We start from the raw sequence: 23351 nt of genomic DNA on the forward strand, positions 1-23351 counted from the left end.
TGGCTGTCTTTAAGACTTTGCCTCAGTCTCAACTTAATCTTCTAAAGTCGATTTTTGATCAAAGCATAGCTCAAACTTTATTGTAAATCTGCAGATGATCATTATATAATGCTCCTCTGCCTATAAGACCCACTTAGGTGGCTGTTGGCCGACAGTCACCCTTGCACCCTCCCCCCCATCCCTATATAATTGTTCTCAGACCTAGCAGTGGCTCTATCTCCCTGAGAATAAAAAAATCTGCTGCTGGAAATCTGACATGCTGGATCCTTCTTTCCCCAGCAACATAATTTGTCAGTGGAGTTGGGAGAAGCCATAAACATTAGACTGCCTGGCCATCCAGGATAAGGTGTAGTTGTGAGGCAACCTGTTTTTGTACTGGATAGTCCCATTTCTTTTTCAGACATTCATGGCATATCTATCATATCCTGGCCATGGAGTCGGCAGTCTTACTAAACCCATGCATCGCACTCGGATCATTCGTGTGCCTGACCTACAACCTGGGTTGACAAAACTCCTGCTTACTGATATGAGAGCAGTGCCTGTAATTCAAATGTAGCAAAATGAAAGTGGTGTAGTGTCCCATCCTGCATGTAACTTAATTCAGGGAATTCTCCTTTCTTGCGTAGTATGCGGGAGGTCTGTTTTGAATAGATTTGTGTAACGTGACTGCTAGAAATAGTAGAGCGCTGTACTCTGCAAGACTGGGCTCTACACAACCCTGTTCTCGGGATTGCTGGGGGCCTATGGGGATAACTGTCAAATCTTGGAATATCCCTTTTAAAGCTATAAGTAGTATACTACCTGATCATCTTATGTGACTTTTACAGAAGTTTCTCTTATGCGAAGGAGAGGAGTCCTTCCCCACCTATTTGAATTGATGGTTGCTATGTTATCTAGAGGTGCTTTATCGCATCACAAAAACCATTGGGAATCTAAAAAACCCCACTGGGGGCCTAAACCTGTTAGAATAACACCGAGGAAACACCTGAAGAAAAAAAAAAAAAAAACATTTCCTGGAGAGTCTTCTGCTTAAAAAAAACTTGGCTGGTTTGGCATAGTTTAGGGATTCTGTGAGCCCAGAATGGCTTTTCAAAGCAAGTACAGGCACTTGGTGCAGCCAAACATAAGAGGGACTGTGCAGGTTTTTGCTAACCTCAGCTGAGAGCAGCATAGACCCTGAATCCAAGGATGTATCACTTTGTTTACTGGGTGCAGTAGTTGTGACAGTTCTTGGATGAAGCGACAGTGAATGGTAATCAATGAGTGGAACAGGCTGCCACGAGAGGTGGTGAGTTCTCCTTCAATGGAAGTCTTCAAACAGAGGCTGGACAGACATCTGTCTGAGATGGTTCAGTGAATCCTGCATTGAGTAGGGGGGGGGGTTGGACACTGACCCTGGAGGTCCCTTCCAACTTTAACATTCTATTCTAAGCCGAGCTGACCCCGCCCACACCAGCCTCTGTATGTAAATTGTCTATTGACAGTGAGCTGCTTATCACTGGAGGGGGCGGAGTTGGACTAGTCTGCACATCAGACCTGGCAATAATAATGTCCTAGTGATAGATCATTCACTATAAGTAGACAGCAGCACACAGCTTAATAAATGACATCCTTGAATTCAGTGTTTTTAACCCCTACCTCATGCTGTCCTTATATAGCGAAAACCGTCTGACTGATTCCTTTAAAGTACACCTTTCCACCTACTTGTTTTCCCATATATCTCTGCCTCTATAAAGCCAGAGCTGGCAATCAACAATAGAGGAGGTGTGAGAGAGGGAAAACAGGTAGGTGAAGTGCACTCAAATGTTTGGTGATGCCAAGGGTGCACCAAGAGCCTGTACTTGGTTTGAACAATCATTCTGTTCTGACAAACTCCCTTTAACAGTATTTTTAGAACAGTCTGCTTAAAGGGGTTTTTCCGGGCCAGGCATGTTCTTGTGTTTAGTCTGACTGCAGCTTGCAACATCCTGACAGTATACAATATACACACTGAGGATTCTGCACTCTGTCTTCTGAAACCATTGTCATGCGATCGTTCATATGCAGTTTTTGTACTTGCAGTCACATGCGACTAGCTCCAGTTCCTGCTTCTCTCAATATTTTACTGAGAGAAGCAGGAATGCAAGTCACATACAAGTGGACACGGGACCATGCATGCTGTAGTCAGACTGCACAGAAAAACATGCCTGGCCTGGCCACCCCCTTTAACATTGCAACGCTTTATGTGCTGTATGTATTCAAATGTGGCAGAAAGTTCTCCAACTGCCCATTCACAATACTTGGCCTTATTTACTGAAAATGGTCAGAATTAGTAAAATGTAATTTTCATATGTGCCTTTTTAATGCATTGAGCTTAATAAATAATATTTACAGGAGAAACACATTGTACAACTCTCCTGGCCATAGTGATGCCATACATGTGTGCATTGTATAGCACCAGGTTTCCATGCATGTCCTCCCTTAGCTTCTAATGTAGCCTCTGAATGTAGATATTTAAGTAAAGGCAAAAAAGTAAATCGGGCCAGGGGAAATTAATAATATAGGGCACGAGAGCCTGATTATAGAGATGTGTCACTTACTAGGCTGTGTGCTGTAGTTTTAATACAATCAGTATTTTATCTGCAAGAGATTATCACTAAATGACTAGGCATCTCGTGCCTCCTAGTCAATTTAATCTGTGTAATCTCGCCCCCACTGATTGGCAGCTTCATGTGAGCAAGATGTTAATCAGTGATGTGGGCTGGGTTATACACAGATCAGCCTTCTGAGCACTGCTATATCCACAAGAGAAAAAAATGGGATTATAGCAAAACTGCACCAAGCAGTCCAGTAATTGATACATCACTGGAATGAGGCTCATTGTCCCTACATTATGCTGCTCTCAGATAAATGGAGCCAGGCGTGAAAATGTTAATATCAGACCTGCGCATACTGATGCCGTTTTTAACATGGCCATTGTGGTGTTTCTGCAGCATTCTAGGTGTAAAAGTATCTTGGTGGCTCCAGCCTGGGTGCCACAAATGGAACCTATAATAATTGGGTCAATGTCAGAACTGAGACCACAAGCTGTTCATTACTGTCAGATCTGGACTGTAAGCAGCAGAGACTGCAATAGTCGGCAGCTTTGTGGACAGGGACACTGCTAGCCGCTGCACATCTATGTTACATGGTTGGACAGGGGGGAACCAGAACAAGCCAATGTCAGGGTAAATATAGACTATTTATTGGTAAACAGGAGAGGATGTGCATGGTAACAAATCACTGTTCCAACCAGTGGAGATACAGCAAAAGCACAAAATCACCAAGCAGTAATCAAGAAAGGATTTCCCAATTTTATTAAGCACCAGCTTAACACTGAATATTCGCCCAAATATTACTGGCTTTGTTTGGCTGCGACTTTTCATATTACAATACAGTATAAAACGTTTGCTCAACAACAAAATAGGTCAATGATTTTCAGCTTCTTTCTTTCTTTATTGCCCAGGACCAGACAGAGATTTATTCATGAACTGTCTCTTTACAAAGCACATCCACCACTGGAGAGAGAAAAGGAGCACGTTAAAAACAAAAGAAATAAGATTGTGGAAAGAAAACATTACGCCCAAATACACTGCCCAGATGTATGCTTAAAGGAGGATTCACGCATCCGTGTGTCGTGGGTCCCGCAACATGGCAGCATCGCCTGCAGGGGGTCTGCGCTCCCGCAACATGGGGGCATCACAAGCAGGGGGTCTGCGCTCCCGCAACATGGCAGCATCACCAGCAGGGTGGTCTGCTCTCTTGCAACATGGCGGCATCACCAGCAGGGGGTCTTCCCTCCCGCAACATGGCGGCATCTCCAGCAGGGGGTCTGCCCTCCCGCAACATGGCATCGTCAGCAACTAATGAATCTGAATCATACAAAATAAGAAATAGGATGTGCCATCTATACAGCTGGCAATGTAGTCCAGCCATTGTCAGGTGTTCGGATGCTGTATGCCATCCAGTGGTTCACACGACAGATTACATTCTTGCACCCACTATATATACTCAATCATGGGTAAGAAATGGCATTTTACCTTGCTGGGCTTGTCTGTCTGAGGATCAAACACCTTTTCGCATAGCCTTAGACCGGTCTCCTGCCTCAGCTGCTGCAAGTAGGCCCTCATCACCTCTGACAGAAGGATAAAGCCAAATGAAACATTGTGCAGAACTGGCAATCTAACAAGTACACATTTTTTTCAGCAATGATCACACAGCATTAGCCACTGATGCATTAGCATCTGGTCTAGTTTTAAGATGCAAAGTTAAGACAGCATTAATAACCAGGCCACAAAGCAGATTTTTAGTTGTTTTTTTTTAAATGTCTGTATAACAACAGTGCAGCAGTGTGTGCGCTTTATGGCAGCTGAATAATTGGGATCTTTCTTACAGAATACTGAGCCTCCAGGTACTGATGAAGTACAGCTAATTATCTTGGGAAATAAAGGGAGGTGCATCGAGACCTCTATGTGGGCTTTGTATTGCTGCCCTGCCTCATCGAGGGTCTGAGCGGCACAGGAAAATTGTCAAGTAATCAGCTCCCTCCAGACCATGTGCCAGCAGCAAACGTGGAATATCAGCCTATAGTGTGAGCGCTAGTGGCAAGTGGGAAAATTGGGGAATTTCAAGCTTGTTTGTTTAATTATTTATATAAATTATTGTTAATACCCGATTTTGTGGAGGACTCGTCAGCAGGACAACAGTGGTCAGCTTTTGCTCTTATTTTATTTCCACTCCTGCCCCAATGATACAGTTTTTTTTCTAATCCGCCGTATAGTTTCAGAGATTTGGGTCTTTTTAGTTACCTTCTGTAGCTCCTTCTGGTCCCACAGGACAACAGGTCCATGTGATGCTACCAATGTCTGCCACGGTGGCCAGTCCACACAGTGCAGCGGCCTACCAGGAATCTGCCCGGTCCGGCAGATGACCAGTCTGGTCCTGCCTGTTGCTGGAGAGCTGATTCAACTCCACACCCAGAACTGTGAGGCTGCAGCCGGATGTGAATCTATGTTCTCAACTAAGTTATATTCAGCCACATGACTGGAGGGAGCCCCAGAAGCACCACACACACACTGGGAGCAGCGCGCTTCCTTATACTTCCATGGTTTGCTCCTCCATGACCTGGGTCCCTCCCTTATAATCTCACAGAAAATGAATGACGTCCCACCGCCTAACAGCCACCGCACAATCGCTCTGCTCTGTCCCTAACTCAGCATTCAGTCTCATGCATAAATATATGCAGGAGGCAGATTTTAGAAAGAGCAAAAATGTAGAGGTGTTATTGTTGGCTCAGTCTGGAACTGCATGTTTTATTTAAAAATAAATAAGTATATATTTAAAAAAAACAATAATACTTGAGGGAGCAGCGGAAATAAAATAAGAGCAAAAACTGGCCACCTGGGACTGATCCTTGAAGGGAACATGTCAGCACATTTTTACACATGACAGTAATGGCTGTGAAGGCACTTCTTCCCTAGTAAAAATGGTACCTTTCTTTTTTAGAGATTCGAGGTGCTAGTCTTGAGATATCTAGCTTAGAAGCTTTATACAAATGAGGATGGAAGTGCAGTGGGGGCATGTCAGGGCACTTAGACTATTTCTTTATGTGAATTGACACGCCCCCAGTGCACTTCTACAATGGATTTTTCATGTCTGGCATCAGAACTCTACAAAAAAGGTATTTTTATTGGGGGACAAGCGTCTATATAGCTGTACCACTAATTCCATATAATGTGTGAAAACGGATTGCATGCGAACGTAAGAAAACCGACACCCAGATGAGCTTATAGAAAATTGTTTAACTTTCCTGGATGAAACTTTCATACGCTCGTCTGACCCTGGCCTTATAGTGAGGATGTTCTAGAGGATCTACTTCTCTCAGACTGTGGTCACACATTGTAATCGTAAATAGTTTTAAGGTGGGTTCAGTGCTTTCTTTTTTTTTAATACGGTTTTACAAAATGACTGCACCGTAGTTCAGCACTGCAGCCTTGCAGAAACTGGGGTCCTGGGTTTAAATCCCACCAAGGACAACATCTGCAAGGAGTTTGTATGTTCTCCCCTTGTTTGCGTGGGTTTCCTCCGGGTTCTCCGGTTTCCTACCACACTCCAAAGACATACTGATAGGGAATGTAGATTGTGAGCCACAATGGGGACAGTGCTGATATTATCTGTAAAGTGCTGTGGAATTAATGGTGCTATATAAGTGAGTAAAATAAGTAACTAAATATGTTTGTTTCCAGTTTTATTCCCTTTAAAAAGCTCTGATCACTCTTGCACTAGATGACAGAAGAATTAATAGTCAATATTGGAGGGGAAGGATCATAAAGGATTACAACATCTGTCACATTCGTCACATATCCCGTAAATACAAGGAAGCAATCATAGCAAACAAGAACTGAGTCTTACCATCTTCCTGTTTGCTGGAGGGTTTCACATACATGGCATTAAGAGGGAACCCTGGTTCTCCAGGAATGGGGAAGTTTGTAATTCCTAAAGTGTACATTTCTTTTTCACCCTGTCCTTTAGAATTACACTAATTCAAAGAAAATAAAACACATCAATTACCAAGGTAAAATAATCTATTACCACGTATTATGTTCCTTCAGTCTTCAGGAGCACAGAAACGAAATCAGTATGTACACCTATTAAATATAACATTAATGCAGGAGAGAGCCGACACATTGACAAGCAGATGTGCTGGAAATAGGCTGTTACTCTGCGAGCAGAAGAACGTATGACTGCGTCACACGGACCAAATAATGAGGTCAGTCTATAGATGAATTTATACCATAAAATCCTTAATGAACTGAAATTAGCCTAATCTTCACTACATGATCAACAAGCAATATTACTGTTTTTTTAGACATTTTTAAAAAATTTCTTGCCCTTGGAAACTTAATACTAATGTGTGACATGGAGAATGGTCCTGCTGGATATTTATGAAGGGCATTTTAGATATCAGACCTCCCCTTTAACACATTTTATTATGTTTTAAAGCCTGTTTTTACCATTTCTTGGCACAGATTAGACATTTTTTTCTTACAATACAATATTTTCTTTGGCTAGCTTTGTAAATCTGAAGAATGAAAAGTAAAACGTATTTGTGGTATTTCATGCAACGTCTCACCTTTTGGAGCTTTTTCAAACACTCGGAAATATAAAGGGTGATATAGATCAAGGTCCGGTCAGCTTCATTCTAAAAAAAACAAACAGAAAAACAGGACAACTGAATAAGCTGCACCAACACAGGGCACAGCTACACATTAGAACTTAAAATCACTTGCCTTAATTTCATAGTTTTTGAAGAACACATTGGCCTTGAAATAATAAATGGCTTCATCCACAATATCGGTGTCCTTGGCTAGGAACAAAAAAACATTACAGAAGCCATATTAGTCACTTATAATAATTAGTGTTGAGCGAGTATGTTCTGTTAACCCTTTCGCCGAGTATGCTCGGGCCGAGCTCCGAGTATTTATAGCTGCTCGGTGATATGGTTGAATCGCTCCCGTGTACATGATTTGCAACTGTTTGACAGCTTTATTACATGTGAGGAATGTGTAAGAAATAGACATTCCTCACATGTAATAAAGCTGTCAAACTGTCGCAAATCATGCATGCGGGAGCGATTTAAACATGACACCGAGCAGCTGTAACTACTCGGTGCTCGCCCGAGCATACTCGGCGAAAGGGTTAACAGAACATACTCGCTCAACACTAATAGTAATACAATATTATAAAAGGGCAGTAATAAAGGGTTATTCCCACGGCTGTGGAGTCAGAAAGCCAAACCACTGACTCCACAGCCCTGCCTCACTACTGAGCGTGTACATAAAGTGCAGCACAGATTCATCTCAACTAAAAAAAACTGAGATCCTTAGATCAGGAACAGCACAGACATTTATAGGACATTTCGTAACTTTCCCAAATTCTTATGGAAACATTTACAGCACATCCTGCATTGTACTACTGTACCCAATTTATTATATATTTTTATGTTAATCTCGATTTTTTGGAGAAGAGGAGCACACAAGCAGTCAAGGATGGAGAAGGCACAGGGTACATATTTTATCTCCTATCAGCTTGTGCTAACAGAAGAAGTTGCGGGGAGATGCAGCAACTACAAAGGAACTTCTCTCCCTGCGCTTAAATCGGCAAAGGGTTGCTCCTTTCCAGGTGTTAGGGGGTTAACATCTGAATTGTGGAGCAGGCATGTAGTGAAATGACTAAATTAATTCAATTAATCGTCCTGCCCTACTTTGAATAGTGTCAGGGCACATGCACGGACAAGGAAAAATATTCACATGGATTAGGGGTAAACCAATATTCCCCTAAGTCTGTAAGAATGGAGAAAAAGTGCAAGCACGTACAAATACTGGTACAAATGGAACTAGAGTTCACCAACAATAGGATATTGAGAGCACCAAGAAGATACAATGCAAATATTGGTACAAGTCAGTCCAAGTGGACTCAAATAATATTAGCAGTAAAGTGTAAGGTGGAAGCCTTAACATTGGTGCCCTCTAGTGGTCAATACTTATATTAATATGCATGATGAATAAAGTGAGGCCTGGAGAGTATGGGACAGAAACCCCAACGCGCGTTTCACATTAGCTTCTTTCTGGGTGTCGTATACGTACACACTTGCATTTTTTCTCCATTCTTACGGACTTCGCCACCATGGAATATTGGTTTACCCCTAATCCATCTGAATATTTTTACATTTGGGCTTACGGAGTCCATCTGCTATCTTGTTTGTCATTATTTATATGCATGTCCTTATCATATTTCTGTCCATACATCATGGTCCTGGAGCGAAGGGATATCTGTTGTCATATTCTCCTCTCACCTATCTTATTTACCTTTTATTCTAATAACGTTTATTCCTTCATTCTTATATGGGCGGTTTGGCTTCCCATTTATTTTGGCATTTCACAGTCTTATTTTGATTGGGGAGGTGTACAGTTTCTGACATGTTCTTTTTAATATTCTTGAACCACAAATTAATGCTTGGAAATAACCAGAATATAAAGAAATGTCAGACTGTACTTAAAGTGCATTAATGATTATGAAATTATTTACATTTTTACATAAATCTACAACAACTCATGTTAATCCCTCATACGTCCTATCTACGCCCCCACCCTGTGGAGGGAATATAGAGGCAAACGTTTCCAATGTCCCTGCACATGCAGCACGCCGAGACTTGTGCCGTCCTGATAGGAATGTCAGCGAACACTTACTTTCTCTGGGGGCAGGACCTTTGAACTGGCTTCTAATCGGCAGCAATGCCATGTTTCCAATTAGTTTGGTGTCCGATTCCATTAACGTAGAGTGGTAGGCCTAGAACAGATAAAATAGATTAAAAAATATATTAAAAGAAAATCCATGTATTACTTATTAAACTACAAGAATAACATTACCAAATGAGGAAATGTATAATGACTGTCCCATTGGTAGGAAATCATTCTTTACATTAAAAAAAATTAAGTGAACAACAAATTAAACAGAATCCCAGTGGTGAACGTCTCCTGGTGGGCTAGAGACAACACACATAGATATGCAAAAAAAAAGGCCAGAATGGAGAACGGCCCAAAAGGGACCTTAGAGGTGAAAATTTGGAGGTCAGGTTAGCACCGTCACTTGGCGCATACATTGGATTTGCACATAGTGTTACTTTGTAGACATAATTGTAGATTTAGACTTTGGCTCTTGACTTATCAATGTCTTTGTGCCATTTTTTTCTGGAGTAAAAATGCTGCTAATAAAGACTTTTAGGTTTGTGACTAATTCAGTAATTATTTTGCACCTTTTTTAAATTAATTAATTTGTTTCCTTTTTTCTTTTTTAATGAGGAGGGGTAAGAGTTGTTGGGTTTGGAATTATTGTACAGTTGTACCCCAGTACAGTTGAAAATGAATGAACAACATTTTACAGGGTCAAGCAACTATTTGCTCTAACAAGACACAAACAAAAAGTCAAAGACAGGATAATAGGAACATCTGTGATTTGTTCAAAACTCATCAACCCATCTGCACCATTTTGAAAGATTTGGCGCCAAAAACAGCAATAAATTCCACAAAACAAATAAAAGTCACCTAAAAAAAAAGCCCCACAAAGAATGAGATGGGACCCATGTGCTGCGGTCTACAAACAGCCGGGACCAGGACGCTCAGGACCCCCATTCTAGAGCAGTGGGGTCCCACAAATCATTCTATCAATAGGCGATGAACTTTTTAAACCCCATCAAGCTTTACCATGTGTGATCCTTTACTAGATGCTCATGGTTTGGGCAGTATAGTACAATAAGTGCTTGTACATTGTGATACTAGGGCAGGCCGGGCGGCGCGCCTCGAGGGCAGGCCGGGTGGCGCGCCTCTTATGTCCTTGTAACTGGATAAAAGGATTTCCTACACTGCTGAGAAGGACAGCAATATGTTCTCAGTGTGACTGACAGGAAGAGCTACGAGAGGAAGGACTCTGATGGAAGCAGCCTCATATGTAAGCTATGATAGCTGCTGGTGGCGGCTTCCCGTTCCGGCAATCAAAAGCAGAAGTCCACAGTACAAATGGTGCAGAAACTCTTTGTGACTGGAGTTCTACAGTTCTTGGTGTTCAGAAATCTAAAAATGCTAGAATCAGACTTTGCACGGCCCCTGGCGGTCTGACAACAGGAAGATGGCTCATCACATAGTTGTCAGTGTTGTTGCGGCTGTAATGACTATTAGTAGAACAGATAGAAGTCAGAGGAACGTGCACAGAAGCCACATCCTGTTCCCTTCAGCCCAGGCCTCATCAGACTTCTGCTGCGTCTTCATACTTCAAGATCTAAAGCATTAAAGGGGTCGTCTGGGAATGTAGTAACTACCCCGAAAGCTGAAAGATAAGCACTCCTCGCACGCGATTGTCCGCCGCTCCAGGGCTGCTGGTCTGTGCTCACTTGTACTGCAGCGGTAACGTCACCTACATCCACATGATCATTGTGGCCAATCACAGGCCTCAGCTATTCCCTGCCAAACATATAGGCATCAGCACCAAGACCAGTGATTATGTAGGATGCATTAAAAGAGGCATAGATGCTCATGAGGAGAACATAATTTTACCTCTATACAAGTCATTAGTGCGACCACACTTAGAATACTGTGCACAGTTCTGGTCTCCGGTGTATAAGAAAGACATAGCTGATCTAGAGCGGGTGCAGAGAAGAGCGACCAAGGTTATTAGAGGACTGGGGGGTCTGCAATACCAAGACAGGTTATTACACTTGGGGTTATTTACTTTGGAAAAACGAAGGCTTAGGGGTGATCTTATTACTATGTACAAGTATATGAGGGGACAGTACAAAGACCTTTCTACTGATCTTTTTACTCTGAGGCCTGAGACGGGGACAAGGGGGCATCTTCTACGTCTGGAGGAAAGAAGGTTTAATCATAATCACAGACGGGGATTCTTTACTGTAAGAGCAGTGAGACTATGGAACTCTCTGCCGCATGATGTTGTAATGAGTGATTCACTGTTAAAATTTAAGAAGGGCCTGGATGCCTTTCTTGAAAAGTATAATATTACAGGTTATAAATACTAGATTCCTTGATAGGGTGTTGATCCAGGGAACTAGTCTGATTGTCGTATGGAGTCGGGAAGGAATTTTTTTCCCCAATGTGGAGCTTAGTGTTTGCCACATGGTTTTTTTTTGCCTTCCTCTGGATCAACATGTTAGGCTATGGGTTGGACTAGATGGACTTAGTCTTCCTTCAACCTTAAAAACTATGTTACTATGTGGGTGGATGGACGAGGGGCTTTTTTTTTTTTTTTAAAGTCCACTTATCGCCTTGTGGTATGCAATGCTGGTTTTTCTTTTTTGCCAAATTCTTCACAATGGCGCACAGGGTTCATTAATCTGGCGCAAAACCAAAAATGCTCTCTTCTGTCTCTGACCCGTTTTGTGACCTTTTAGAGTAAAAGTTGCCCGTTTTGCTAAACTTCGTGCCAAAACTTCGGACGTAGATAAAATCACTCCAGGGACGAGGACTGGAGAACGTTAGCGACATCTGAAAATCCCAAATCCCTCTCACTGTGGCAAATGTTTTAAAACAAATGCAAAAAAAAAAGAGCAAATTAAAAAGACACCAAAAACAGACGTGAATGCAACACGGATACAAAAATCATGAACCAAACGCGTCATATTGATTAATTTTTCACAAATAAACATCCGCAGATGATGAATCGGGGCCATCTTGTACCTTACATTCACCTGAGGGAGTGACCAGTCCCCCGGAGCTGTAACCATAGTGGCTGTCACCTGTCATTCTAGCACCGATGGCAGAGGGATAAGGGCAGGCTGCTAATGGGCACAATAGCCCAAGTTCTGTGCCATGTCTCCGGTGATGCCACCTCCTGGTGCAAGTAGATCGTTGCCTTCGGGCCTCACCCATCTCTTCCTGCCCTGCTTATACCCCGAGCACCAGGCCATGGTGCACACTACTGATCCCAGCCGCCCACTTACCGGCATGATTACGGTACCGTGGCAGGAGACGATCTACACCGGCGATTCTGCTTCACACTTCCGCTGTCCCACCCAACGAGCCAGAAGCAGGAAGTGAAAAGGTTGTGATTTAGCTTGCGACCACTAGAGGCAGCAAAGAGGCTGTCTAATGTGTCAGAAGGGACGGAGTAATTCAGCTTGTGGCCACTAGGCGGCCTGAGTTCACCGCACAGGGAATGAACACAGTACACATAGGTAGACATTACCCAAGAGACTGTGGTAAATCCGGCCATGATCTGCTGGACCAGGAGACCGAAGAGCCTGGAGGATAGAACACATCGACTACTGTTTATTTAATGAGACATTAAAACGGGCTAGACGTTGTAAAAAAAAGATCTATAACTATATTTAATAAGGTTTACATTGTACTGCCTTTTTTATTCAGTACATACAAAAATTATAGTTCACTTTTTTTTTTGGGGTTCCCTCCAGAAATGTTAAAAAGACGTCTACATTTATTTACATTCTCACCTACTGAGCCTGCTCCACACCTGCTTTGTGACGTAATCGATTGTCAGGTAGCGGGAAGGAGTTAAAACCGTATATGTCAGACGCATTGGAAGGTTCTACTTTACATGTCAATATTCTTCCCATTAAAAATAATATAGAAAAAAAAAAGTATTATTTTATTGAATATATAGCATTAAAATTAATAAAATACGTAGGGGGGGGACACGGAACCAAAGTTTATGAAAGAAAGCATCAGATAAGGGGGCAACATTCATGGCAAGTACAAAGCCTATGTGTGATCAAGGTTAGATATTGAAACAGAGTATTAGTGATGAGAAGTGATGAGGGCAAGTGCTCGTTACTTGAGTTTCCCTAGGGTGCTTGGGACTGCACCAAGTATCGCGGGTGCTCGAGTGATATGTTCGAGTCTCCGCAGCTGTTAGCCACAAAACATGCAGAGATTGACTAACAAACACGGGCAATCCCCGCATGTTTTGTGGCGAAACATGCAGGTGGGAAGACTCGAAAATGTCACTCGAGCATCTGCGATACTCGGTGCAGACCCGAGCACCCTAGGGAAACTGAAGTAACGAGCACCATGTGAAAACTACATACAAGGTATATATGTGGCAAAAAAAAAGGAATAGGTGCAAGTGCAAAGTGGAGTGAAGGAAAAAATCCACAACACCACATATTAGATCAATAAGCTTTACGGTTTCCATAGAAGTAACAGCAATATCATTGTAAAGAAATCCTACAGACTGACCAGAGAGGACCCTACAACACCAACGCATGTTTCACCTTTGCTCTGAGGCCACATCCACACATTCAGTATTTGGTCAGTATTTGTAAGCCAAAATCAGGAGTGGAAATCAGAGGAAAAGTATAATAGAAACGCGTCACCACTTCTGTATTTATCACCCACTCCTGGTTTTGGCTTACTAATACTGATGTAAAATACTGACCAAACACTGAACGTGTGAAAGTGAACCTGATAAAATGTAGAGAAACAAAAAACTATTTCTTTACTATGTCTCGCCCATTTTAGTCTATGGATATGCCGCCATATATGTACACTGCTCAAAAAAATAAAGGGAACACTTAAACAACAGAATATAACTCCAAGTAAATCAAACTTCTGTGAAATCAAACTGTCCACCTTGGAAGCAACACTGATTGACAATCAATTTCACATGCTGTTGTGCAAATGGAATAGACAATAGGTATGAACAGGAGGAGCACTGCCAGAGCCCTGCAAAATGATCTCCAGCAGGCCACAAATGTGCATGTGTCTGCACAAACGGTTAGAAACCGACTCCATGAGGGTGGTATGAGGGTCCGACGTCCACAGATGGGGTCTGTGCTCACAGCCCAACACCGTGCAGGACGCTTGACATTTGCCACAGAACACCAGGATTGGCAAAGTCGCCACTGGCGCCCTGTGCTCTTCACAGATGAAATCAGGTTCACATTGAGCACATGTGACAGACGTGACAGAGTCTGGAGACGCCGTGGAGAGCGATCTGCTGCCTGCAACATCCTTCAGCATGACCAGTTTGGCAGTGGATCAGTAATGGTGTGGGGCGGCATTTCTTTGGAGGGCCGCACATCCCTCCATGTGCTCACCAGAGGTAGCCTGACTGCCATTAGGTACCGAGATGAGATCCTCAGACCCCTTGTGAGACCATATGCTGGTGCGGTTGGCCCTGGGTTCCTCCTAATGCAGGACAATGCCAGACCTCATGTGGCTGGAGTGTGTCAGCAGTTCCTGCAAGATGAAGGCATTGAAGCTATGGACTGGCCCGCCCGTTCCCCAGACCTAAATCCGATTGAGTACATCTGGGACATCATGTCTCGCTCCATCCACCAACGTTACTGTAACGGGTCTGGGAGGCGGAACCTCTGAGCTACTATACAAGGGGGCGGCCCTTGTAAGGGAGCGGGTGGCAGTCTCTGGATGAACGGACAGGGAGATACGGCAAGTGATCAGGGCAGTCTCTGGGTAAAGGGTAGGTACGACCTGTGATGGCAGAGCCTCCGGGTAGGCTAGCAGGCAGATGGTAGATGTGTGCTCCCAGGTGAGCAAGCGAGAGTCTCTGGAATAACGGGTGGTCACGGCATGTGACGGCGGAACCTCCGGGCTGGCAAGCAGGCAGGTAACGGAGAAGCGCTCCCAGGTGAGCGGGCAAGAGTCTCTGAAGTAGCTGATGGTCACAGCACGTGACAACGGAGCCTCCGGGCTGGCAAGCAGGCAGGTAACGGAGAAGCGCTCCCAGGTGAGCGGGCAAGAGTCTCTGAAGTAGCTGATGGTCACAGCACGTGACAACGGAGCCTCCGGGCTGGCAAGCAGGCAGGTAACGGAGAAGCGCTCCCAGGTGAGCGGACAAGAGTCTGAAGTAGCTGATGGTCACAGCACGTGACAACGGAGCCTCCGGGCTGGCAAGCAGGCAGGTAACGGAGAAGCGCTCCCAGGTGAGCGGGCAAGCTGGTCCATAGACAGACTGACCGGAGTTGTAAGGCAGACCGTCGGACCTCAGGAAAGTAGGCAGGTAGCTGATGTGCGCTCCCAGGTGAGCGGGCAGGCTGGTCCTTTAGACAGACTGACAGGAGTAGTAAGGCAGACCGTCGGACCTCAGACTGGCAGACAGGTAACAAGTATTCAGGCAGGAATCAGGCAGGTAACTGGCAGGAAACTGGCAGGTAACTGGCAGGTAACTGGCAACGGGACCTGAGGGCTGAAGCACAGGTGAGACACAGGTGCAAACAACATTGCTCGGGCACCTCCATTTTGGAGGAGGTGCCTTATATATGATGAAGTCCTCCGGCCATTGGCCGGGGACTCCTTAGGACGGCGCGCGCGGCCCCTTTAAGAGGAGGGGAGCGCGCGCCCTAAGCACAGGGGCCGGGAAGGAGCGCGCGCTGAGAGCAGAGCGGGAGGAGGACGCCGGGAAGGAGCGCGCGCTGACAGCAGAGCGGGGAGAGGACGCCGGGCACGGAGCAGAGCGGTGAGGGGAGCAGCGTCCCTGCCTAGCAGAGGGCAGGGACGCCAGCGCTACAGTACCCCCCCCTTTAGGCCCCCCCTTTTTTAGGCCAGACAGAAAATTAGCTAGGATGAGAGGGGCATGGATGTTCTCCCGGGGCTCCCACGTTCTCTCCTCAGGACCAAACCCCTTCCAATCTACCAGAAAAAAGGTCTTTCCTCTTACCCTTTTGGTGGCAAGAATGTTCTCTACCTCAAACTCGTCCTCAGCAGAAACCGGAGCAGGAGGCGTACCTGTAGACTTGGAAAAAGAGTTAAGTACCACAGGTTTGAGGAGAGATACATGGAAGGAGTTAGGGATCCGTAAGTTGACCGGGAGTTTCAATTTATAGGCCACCGGGTTGATCTGACTGATGACCTCCAGTGGGCCGATGAACCGAGGCCCTAACTTATAGGAAGGGATCTTGAGCCGGACATATTTGGACGAGAGCCAGACTTTATCCCCAGGACGGAATTGAGGAGGGTCCAGACGTTTTTTGTCAGCGTGTCTTTTCATACGCTCGGAAGACTGAAGGAGTGCGGATCGGGTACTCTCCCAAATGGAGGAAAATTTGCTAACGAGAGATTCCGCAGCCGGGTTGTCCACCGAGGTGGAGACAGGAAAAGGAATCCGAGGATGCTGACCAAAGACTACAAAAAACGGGGATTTGGAGGAGGATTCGCTCTCGTGATTATTGTAAGAGAACTCGGCCCATGGTAGGAGATCCACCCAGTCAGAATGGTGGGCATTAACGAAGTGCCGGAGGTAACTGGTCAGGTTCTGATTGATCCGCTCCACTTGACCATTGGACTGTGGGTGGTAAGCGGAAGAGAAGTCCAGGGTGACGTCTAGTAGTTTACAAGTGGCTCTCCAGAAGCGTGAGGTGAACTGTACCCCACGATCCGACACGATGTGGAGGGGCAGGCCATGAAAACGGAAGATGTGACGAATAAAGTCTCTAGCTAGCTCGGGTGCAGACGGGAGGCCTGGCAGGGGAACGAAATGAGCCATCTTGGAGAAGCGGTCAGCGACCACCCAAATGACCGTACAACCGGCAGAGAGTGGGAGGTCAGTTATGAAGTCCATTGCAATATGCTGCCAGGGGGCAGCAGGTACTGGGAGCGGAAGGAGGCGACCGGCTGGCAGATGTCTCGGAACCTTGTTGCGGGCGCAGGACACACAGGCAGAAACAAAGTCTAATACATCCTTGTGCAGGGTAGGCCACCAGTAGTGCCGGGAAATAAGCTGGAGGGTCTTCTTCTGACCAGCGTGGCCAGCCAGTTTAGACGAGTGACCCCAGTGAAGGATCTTCTCCCGATCAGGTACTGATACGAACGTCTTTCCGGGAGGGAGACGATTTAGACTCACGGGAGCCACCTGCATTACTCTGGCGGGATCGATGATGTGTTTCGGATCTTCCTCGAGATCAGATACCAGAAAGGATCGAGACAAGGCGTCCGCCTTGACGTTTTTGTCAGCCGGGCGAAAATGAAGGACAAAATCAAAACGAGCAAAAAACAAGGACCACCGGGCTTGGCGCGGGTTAAGTCTCTGGGCATGCTGGAGGTAAGCCAAGTTCTTGTGGTCAGTGTAAATTATTACCGGGTGAAGAGCCCCCTCAAGCAGGTAACGCCACTCCTCCAATGCCAGTTTGATGGCCAATAATTCTCGATCTCCTATGGAATAATTGCGCTCTGAGGAGGAGAAGAGTTTAGAGAAGAAGCCGCAAGTTACCATCCTCCCGGAAGAAGATTTTTGAGTAAGTACCGCTCCAGCTCCAGAGGAGGAGGCGTCCACTTCCAGGAAGAACTGCTTGTTGCCGTCCGGGCGATGCAGCACCGGGGCGGAAGAGAAGGCCTGTTTTAAGGAAAGAAAGGGTTCTTCTGCTTCGGGCGGCCACTCTTTGGGATTAGTACCCTTACGGGTGAGCGCGGAAATTGGGGCAGTCCGGGAAGAGAAGTGTGGTATGAAGAGGCGGTAGTAGTTGGCGAAGCCCAGGAACCGCTGAATGGCCTTCAGCCCCTCCGGTCGAGGCCATTTCTCGATGGCAGACAGTTTCTCTGGATCCATTCGTAGGCCGGTCTGAGAAATAATGTAGCCCAAAAACGGAAGCGAGGTCTGCTCAAAGAGGCACTTCTCGTATTTAGCGAAGAGGTGATTCTGCCTGAGCCTGAGCAGGACCTGACGAACGTCCCTCCGGTGAGTCTGGAGATCAGGAGAGAAGACCAAGATGTCGTCCAGGTACACCACTACGCAGGAGTAGAGAAGGTCCCGGAAGATGTCATTGACCAACTCTTGAAAGACGGCAGGAGCGTTACAGAGACCAAAGGGCATTACCAGGTATTCATAGTGGCCGTCCCGGGTGTTGAATGCCGTCTTCCATTCATCCCCTTGACGGATACGAACCAGGTTGTACGCCCGACGGAGGTCAAGTTTGGTGAAGATTCTAGCCCCCCTCAGACGATCAAATAATTCTGGAATGAGCGGAAGGGGGTACTTATTCTTCACCGTGATCTGGTTAAGGCCTCTATAGTCTATACAGGGACGGAGAGAGCCGTCCTTCTTTTTGACGAAAAAGAAGCCTGCTCCCGCCGGGGAGGTAGATTTCCGGATGAATCCCCTGGCCAGATTCTCCTCAATATATTCGGACATCGACCGGGTCTCAGCAGCGGATAAAGGATAAATACGCCCACGGGGAGGAGTAGTACCGGGTAACAGGTCGATGGGACAGTCGTATGGTCTATGAGGGGGTAATGTCTCTGCCTCCTTTTTATTAAAGACATCAGCATAAGACCAATAAGGAATTGGAAGTCCAGGTAGATTAGCTGGGGTAGGAGAGGGACGGACGGGATGGACGGGAACCAGGCAGGTCTTATGACAGTCTTGTCCCCAGCGAAGGACTTCTCCGGTTTGCCAGTCAAGCACGGGTGCATGTCTCTGGAGCCAAGGCAGACCTAGCAAGAGGGCGTGAGAGAGTCCAGGCAGAACATGAAAGGAGATACTCTCAGAATGCAGCATTCCCACCTGCAGAGTAATGGATTCGGTGATGAGTTGGATGGGGCGTGGTAAGAGCCCCCCATCCACGTCAGCCACAGACAAGGGTACAGCCAGAGGTTTGGTGGGGATGCGGTATTTCTCTACCAGGGACTGTGAAATAAGATTCCCGGCTGCTCCAGAGTCCAGTTGGGCTAGTTCGAAATAACGGTTCTCCCCGTAGACGATTGAAACTGACAACAGCAGGGATGGAGAGGATTTATTCTTGTCTAGGTGGACCTCTCTGAGCGAACCTAGACACAGGCGTTTCCCGACCTCTCCGGGCAGGCACGGATCCGGTGCTCCTTACTGCCACAGTAGAAGCAGGTCCCCTCGGCACGGCGTAAGTCCTGACGGGTCTTGACCATCTTGGTCTGGTCGACCTGCATAGGCTCAGGAGGGTGTACCTGGTTAGAGACAGAAGGAGTGACGGGTTTCTGAAAAGTAGGAGCTAGACGTGGTAACCTCCTCTCACGGGTGACCTCTCTGGCACGCTCCTGGAACCGTAGGTCAATCCGGGTGGCAAGAGTTATTAAGTCATCGAGAGTGGTAGGAATGTCCCGACCGGCAAGTTCATCTTTAATACGGCCGGACAGACCCTCCCAGAAGACGGAAACCAGAGCGTCGTTATCCCAGGCCAGCTCCGAGGCAAGGGTACGGAACCGTATGGCATATTGGCCCACGGTGAGACTCCCCTGACGGAGGCGTAGCAACGATGATGCAGATGAGGTCTTCCGTCCGGGTTCGTCGAAGACTTTCCGGAAAGCCGTGAGAAAAGCAGGCAAGTTGGACACCAGGGGGTCTCCTCTCTCCCATAGAGGATTTAGCCAGGCCAGGGCCTCCCCGGTGAGATGGGACATGATGAAGGCAATTTTGGCCCGGTCGGAGTTAAACTGGTAGGACAAAAGTTCAAAATGCAGGGTGCACTGATTTAAGAAGCCCCGAGCCTGGACGGAGTCGCCTCCGAAGCGAGGAGGTGCAGAAAGCCGGGGTCCGGGGTAGGATACCATGGTATTAGTGGGCAGCGGAGCTGCCGGATTGCAAGATATGGCACTGGCGGAGGTTGTTGGTGGATCAGACAGAGTGTTCAGGCGAGTATTAACATTCCGCAGGTGACCCAGGATGGACTCCTGTTGGGACCTCTGACGGGACAGTTCAAGACAGAGGTCCGAGAGCGAGGGAGCTTGGGTGCCACCGGGTTCCATGGCCCGAGCAAACTGTAACGGGTCTGGGAGGCGGAACCTCTGAGCTACTATACAAGGGGGCGGCCCTTGTAAGGGAGCGGGTGGCAGTCTCTGGATGAACGGACAGGGAGATACGGCAAGTGATCAGGGCAGTCTCTGGGTAAAGGGTAGGTACGACCTGTGATGGCAGAGCCTCCGGGTAGGCTAGCAAGCAGATGGTAGATGTGTGCTCCCAGGTGAGCAAGCGAGAGTCTCTGGAATAACGGGTGGTCACGGCATGTGACGGCGGAACCTCCGGGCTGGCAAGCAGGCAGGTAACGGAGAAGCGCTCCCAGGTGAGCGGGCAAGAGTCTCTGAAGTAGCTGATGGTCACAGCACGTGACAACGGAGCCTCCGGGCTGGCAAGCAGGCAGGTAACGGAGAAGCGCTCCCAGGTGAGCGGACAAGAGTCTGAAGTAGCTGATGGTCACAGCACGTGACAACGGAGCCTCCGGGCTGGCAAGCAGGCAGGTAACGGAGAAGCGCTCCCAGGTGAGCGGGCAAGCTGGTCCATAGACAGACTGACCGGAGTTGTAAGGCAGACCGTCGGACCTCAGGAAAGTAGGCAGGTAGCTGATGTGCGCTCCCAGGTGAGCGGGCAGGCTGGTCCTTTAGACAGACTGACAGGAGTAGTAAGGCAGACCGTCGGACCTCAGACTGGCAGACAGGTAACAAGTATTCAGGCAGGAATCAGGCAGGTAACTGGCAGGAAACTGGCAGGTAACTGGCAGGTAACTGGCAACGGGACCTGAGGGCTGAAGCACAGGTGAGACACAGGTGCAAACAACATTGCTCGGGCACCTCCATTTTGGAGGAGGTGCCTTATATATGATGAAGTCCTCCGGCCATTGGCCGGGGACTCCTTAGGACGGCGCGCGCGGCCCCTTTAAGAGGAGGGGAGCGCGCGCGCGCCCTAAGCACAGGGGCCGGGAAGGAGCGCGCGCTGAGAGCAGAGCGGGAGGAGGACGCCGGGAAGGAGCGCGCGCTGACAGCAGAGCGGGGAGAGGACGCCGGGCACGGAGCAGAGCGGTGAGGGGAGCAGCGTCCCTGCCTAGCAGAGGGCAGGGACGCCAGCGCTACAGTTACGTTGCACCACAGACTTCCAGGAGTTGGCAGATGCTTTAGTCCAGGTCTGGGAGGAGATCCCACAGGAGACCATCCGCAACCTCATCAGGAGCATGCCCAGGCGTTGTAGGGAGGTCATACAGGCACGTGGAGGCCATACACAATACTGAGCCTCATTTTGACTTGTTTTAAGGACATTACATCAAAGTTGGATCAGCCTGTAGTGTGTTTTTCCACTTTAATTTTGGGGGTGACTCCAAACCCAGGCCTCCATTGGTTAATAAATTTGATTTCCATTGATGATTTTTGTGTGATTTTGTTGTCAGCACATTCAACTTTGTACAGAACAAAGTATTCAATGAGAATATTTCATTCATTCAGATCTAGGATTAGTGTTGAGCGAGCACTAAAATGCTCGGGTGCTCGAAGCTCGGGCCGAGCTCGCCGTGATACTCTGGTGCTCGACCCGAGCAACGAGCCCAATGTTAGTCTATGGGAGACCCGAACATTTTTGCGGCGGCTCCCCCGGCAGTCTGTAGACAGCCTAAAAAGTGCCCAAAACGATAGTGACAGTGCTCAAATGACATGGGGACAGCATGGGGATCGCCCCTGGAAGCATTTCTGACCCCCAGGTCACTGCTGTCAACAACGTGGTCAGAGGTATTAAGCCACTTTTACAGGCTCACAATAAAACGTTCAAAAACGAAAGTGAAAGTGCTTTCCTGTGAAATATGTTAACCCCTTAACGACCATGGGTCTTTCTGTTTTTGTGTTTTCCTTTTTTGCTCCCCTTATTCCCAGAGCCAGAACTTTTTTAATTTTCGTTCAATATGGCCATGTGAGGGCTTATTTTTTGCGGGACGAGTTGTACTTTTAAACACCATCACTGGTTTTACCATATCGTGTGCTGGAAAATGGGAAAAAAATTCCAAGTGCAGTGAAACTGCAAAAAAAATGCAATTCCACAGTTGTTTTTTGGGTCCTTTTTTTACCACGTTCACAGATTGCTAAAACTGACCTGCCATCATTATTTTCCAGGTCGTTACGAGTTCATAGACACCAAACATGTATAGGTTCTTTTTTATTTAAGTGGTGAAAAAAAAATCCAAAGCTTGCTAAAAAAACAAAAAAAAATGACGCCATTTTCCGAGACCCTTAGCTTCTCCATTTTTCGGGATCTGGGGCCAGGTGAGGGCTTATTTTTTGCGTGCCGGGCTGACGTTTTTATTGATACCATTTTGGGGTAGATCCGATGTTTTGATCGCCCGTTATTGCATTTTATTGCAAAGTTGTAGCGACCAAAAAAACTTAATTCTGGCGTTTAAAATTTTTTTCTCGTTATGCCGTTTACTGATTGTATTAATTCTTCTTTTATATTGATAGATCGGGCGATTCTGAACGCGGCGATACCAAATATGTGTATGTGGTTTTTTTTTTATATATATATATTTTATTTTGAATGGGGCAAAAGGGGGGTGACTTAAACTTTTATATATTTTTTATTTTTTATTTTTTTTTTAAAACTTTTTTTTACACTTTCTGCTTGCTTCTATAGTCTTCAGAGGAGACTAGAAGCAGCAGTTGTCTGATTGCTTCTACTGCATACAAGCGATGAGCAGATCGCTTGTATGCAGGAGAAATGCTCACTTGCTATGAGCGCTGACCACTAGGTGGCGCTCATAGCAATTGAGACATGACAACCACAGGCGTCTGCTGCAGACCCTGAGTTGTCATGCCCACCCATTGGTGACCCGCGATCACGTGACGGGGTCACTGATGGGCGGGGCTTAGGACTCCCGGAAGCGCGAGTTAAATGCCACTGTCAGAGATTTAACATATTAACAGCCGCGGGTGGATTGCGATTCCAATAATCAGCTGACATGTGCTCGCTTCAGTGCGGACTCACCGCCGGAGCCCCCGCTGAACCGGCCTTCCCGACCTGGTGCGTACTATTACTGACCAGGTCGAAAAGGGGTTAAGGAACATCCTTTCCAG

The 23351-nt window shown here is 46.7% G+C and overlaps 1 protein-coding gene across 1 annotated transcript; it reads right to left on the minus strand.

Annotated features, from left to right (window-relative positions):
* Window positions 1–3309: 3309 nt before the first annotated feature.
* On the minus strand, window positions 3310–12676 carry ARPC3 (actin related protein 2/3 complex subunit 3). The gene is made up of 7 exons (XM_073676305.1): window positions 12527–12676; window positions 9267–9366; window positions 7308–7384; window positions 7151–7219; window positions 6430–6556; window positions 4059–4153; window positions 3310–3536 (listed from the first exon to the last, which is right to left on the minus strand). Exons 1-7 carry the CDS (start codon window positions 12530–12532, stop codon window positions 3474–3476), a joined length of 537 nt encoding a protein of 178 aa, XP_073532406.1. The 5' UTR covers window positions 12533–12676; the 3' UTR covers window positions 3310–3473.
* Window positions 12677–23351: the final 10675 nt, after the last annotated feature.

This window comes from Phyllobates terribilis, unplaced genomic scaffold (assembly GCF_046119375.1).
Source record: "Phyllobates terribilis strain yellow unplaced genomic scaffold, ASM4611937v1 Scaffold_1__5_contigs__length_1240528914, whole genome shotgun sequence".
In the NCBI taxonomy this organism is placed as follows: Eukaryota; Metazoa; Chordata; class Amphibia; order Anura; family Dendrobatidae; genus Phyllobates; species Phyllobates terribilis.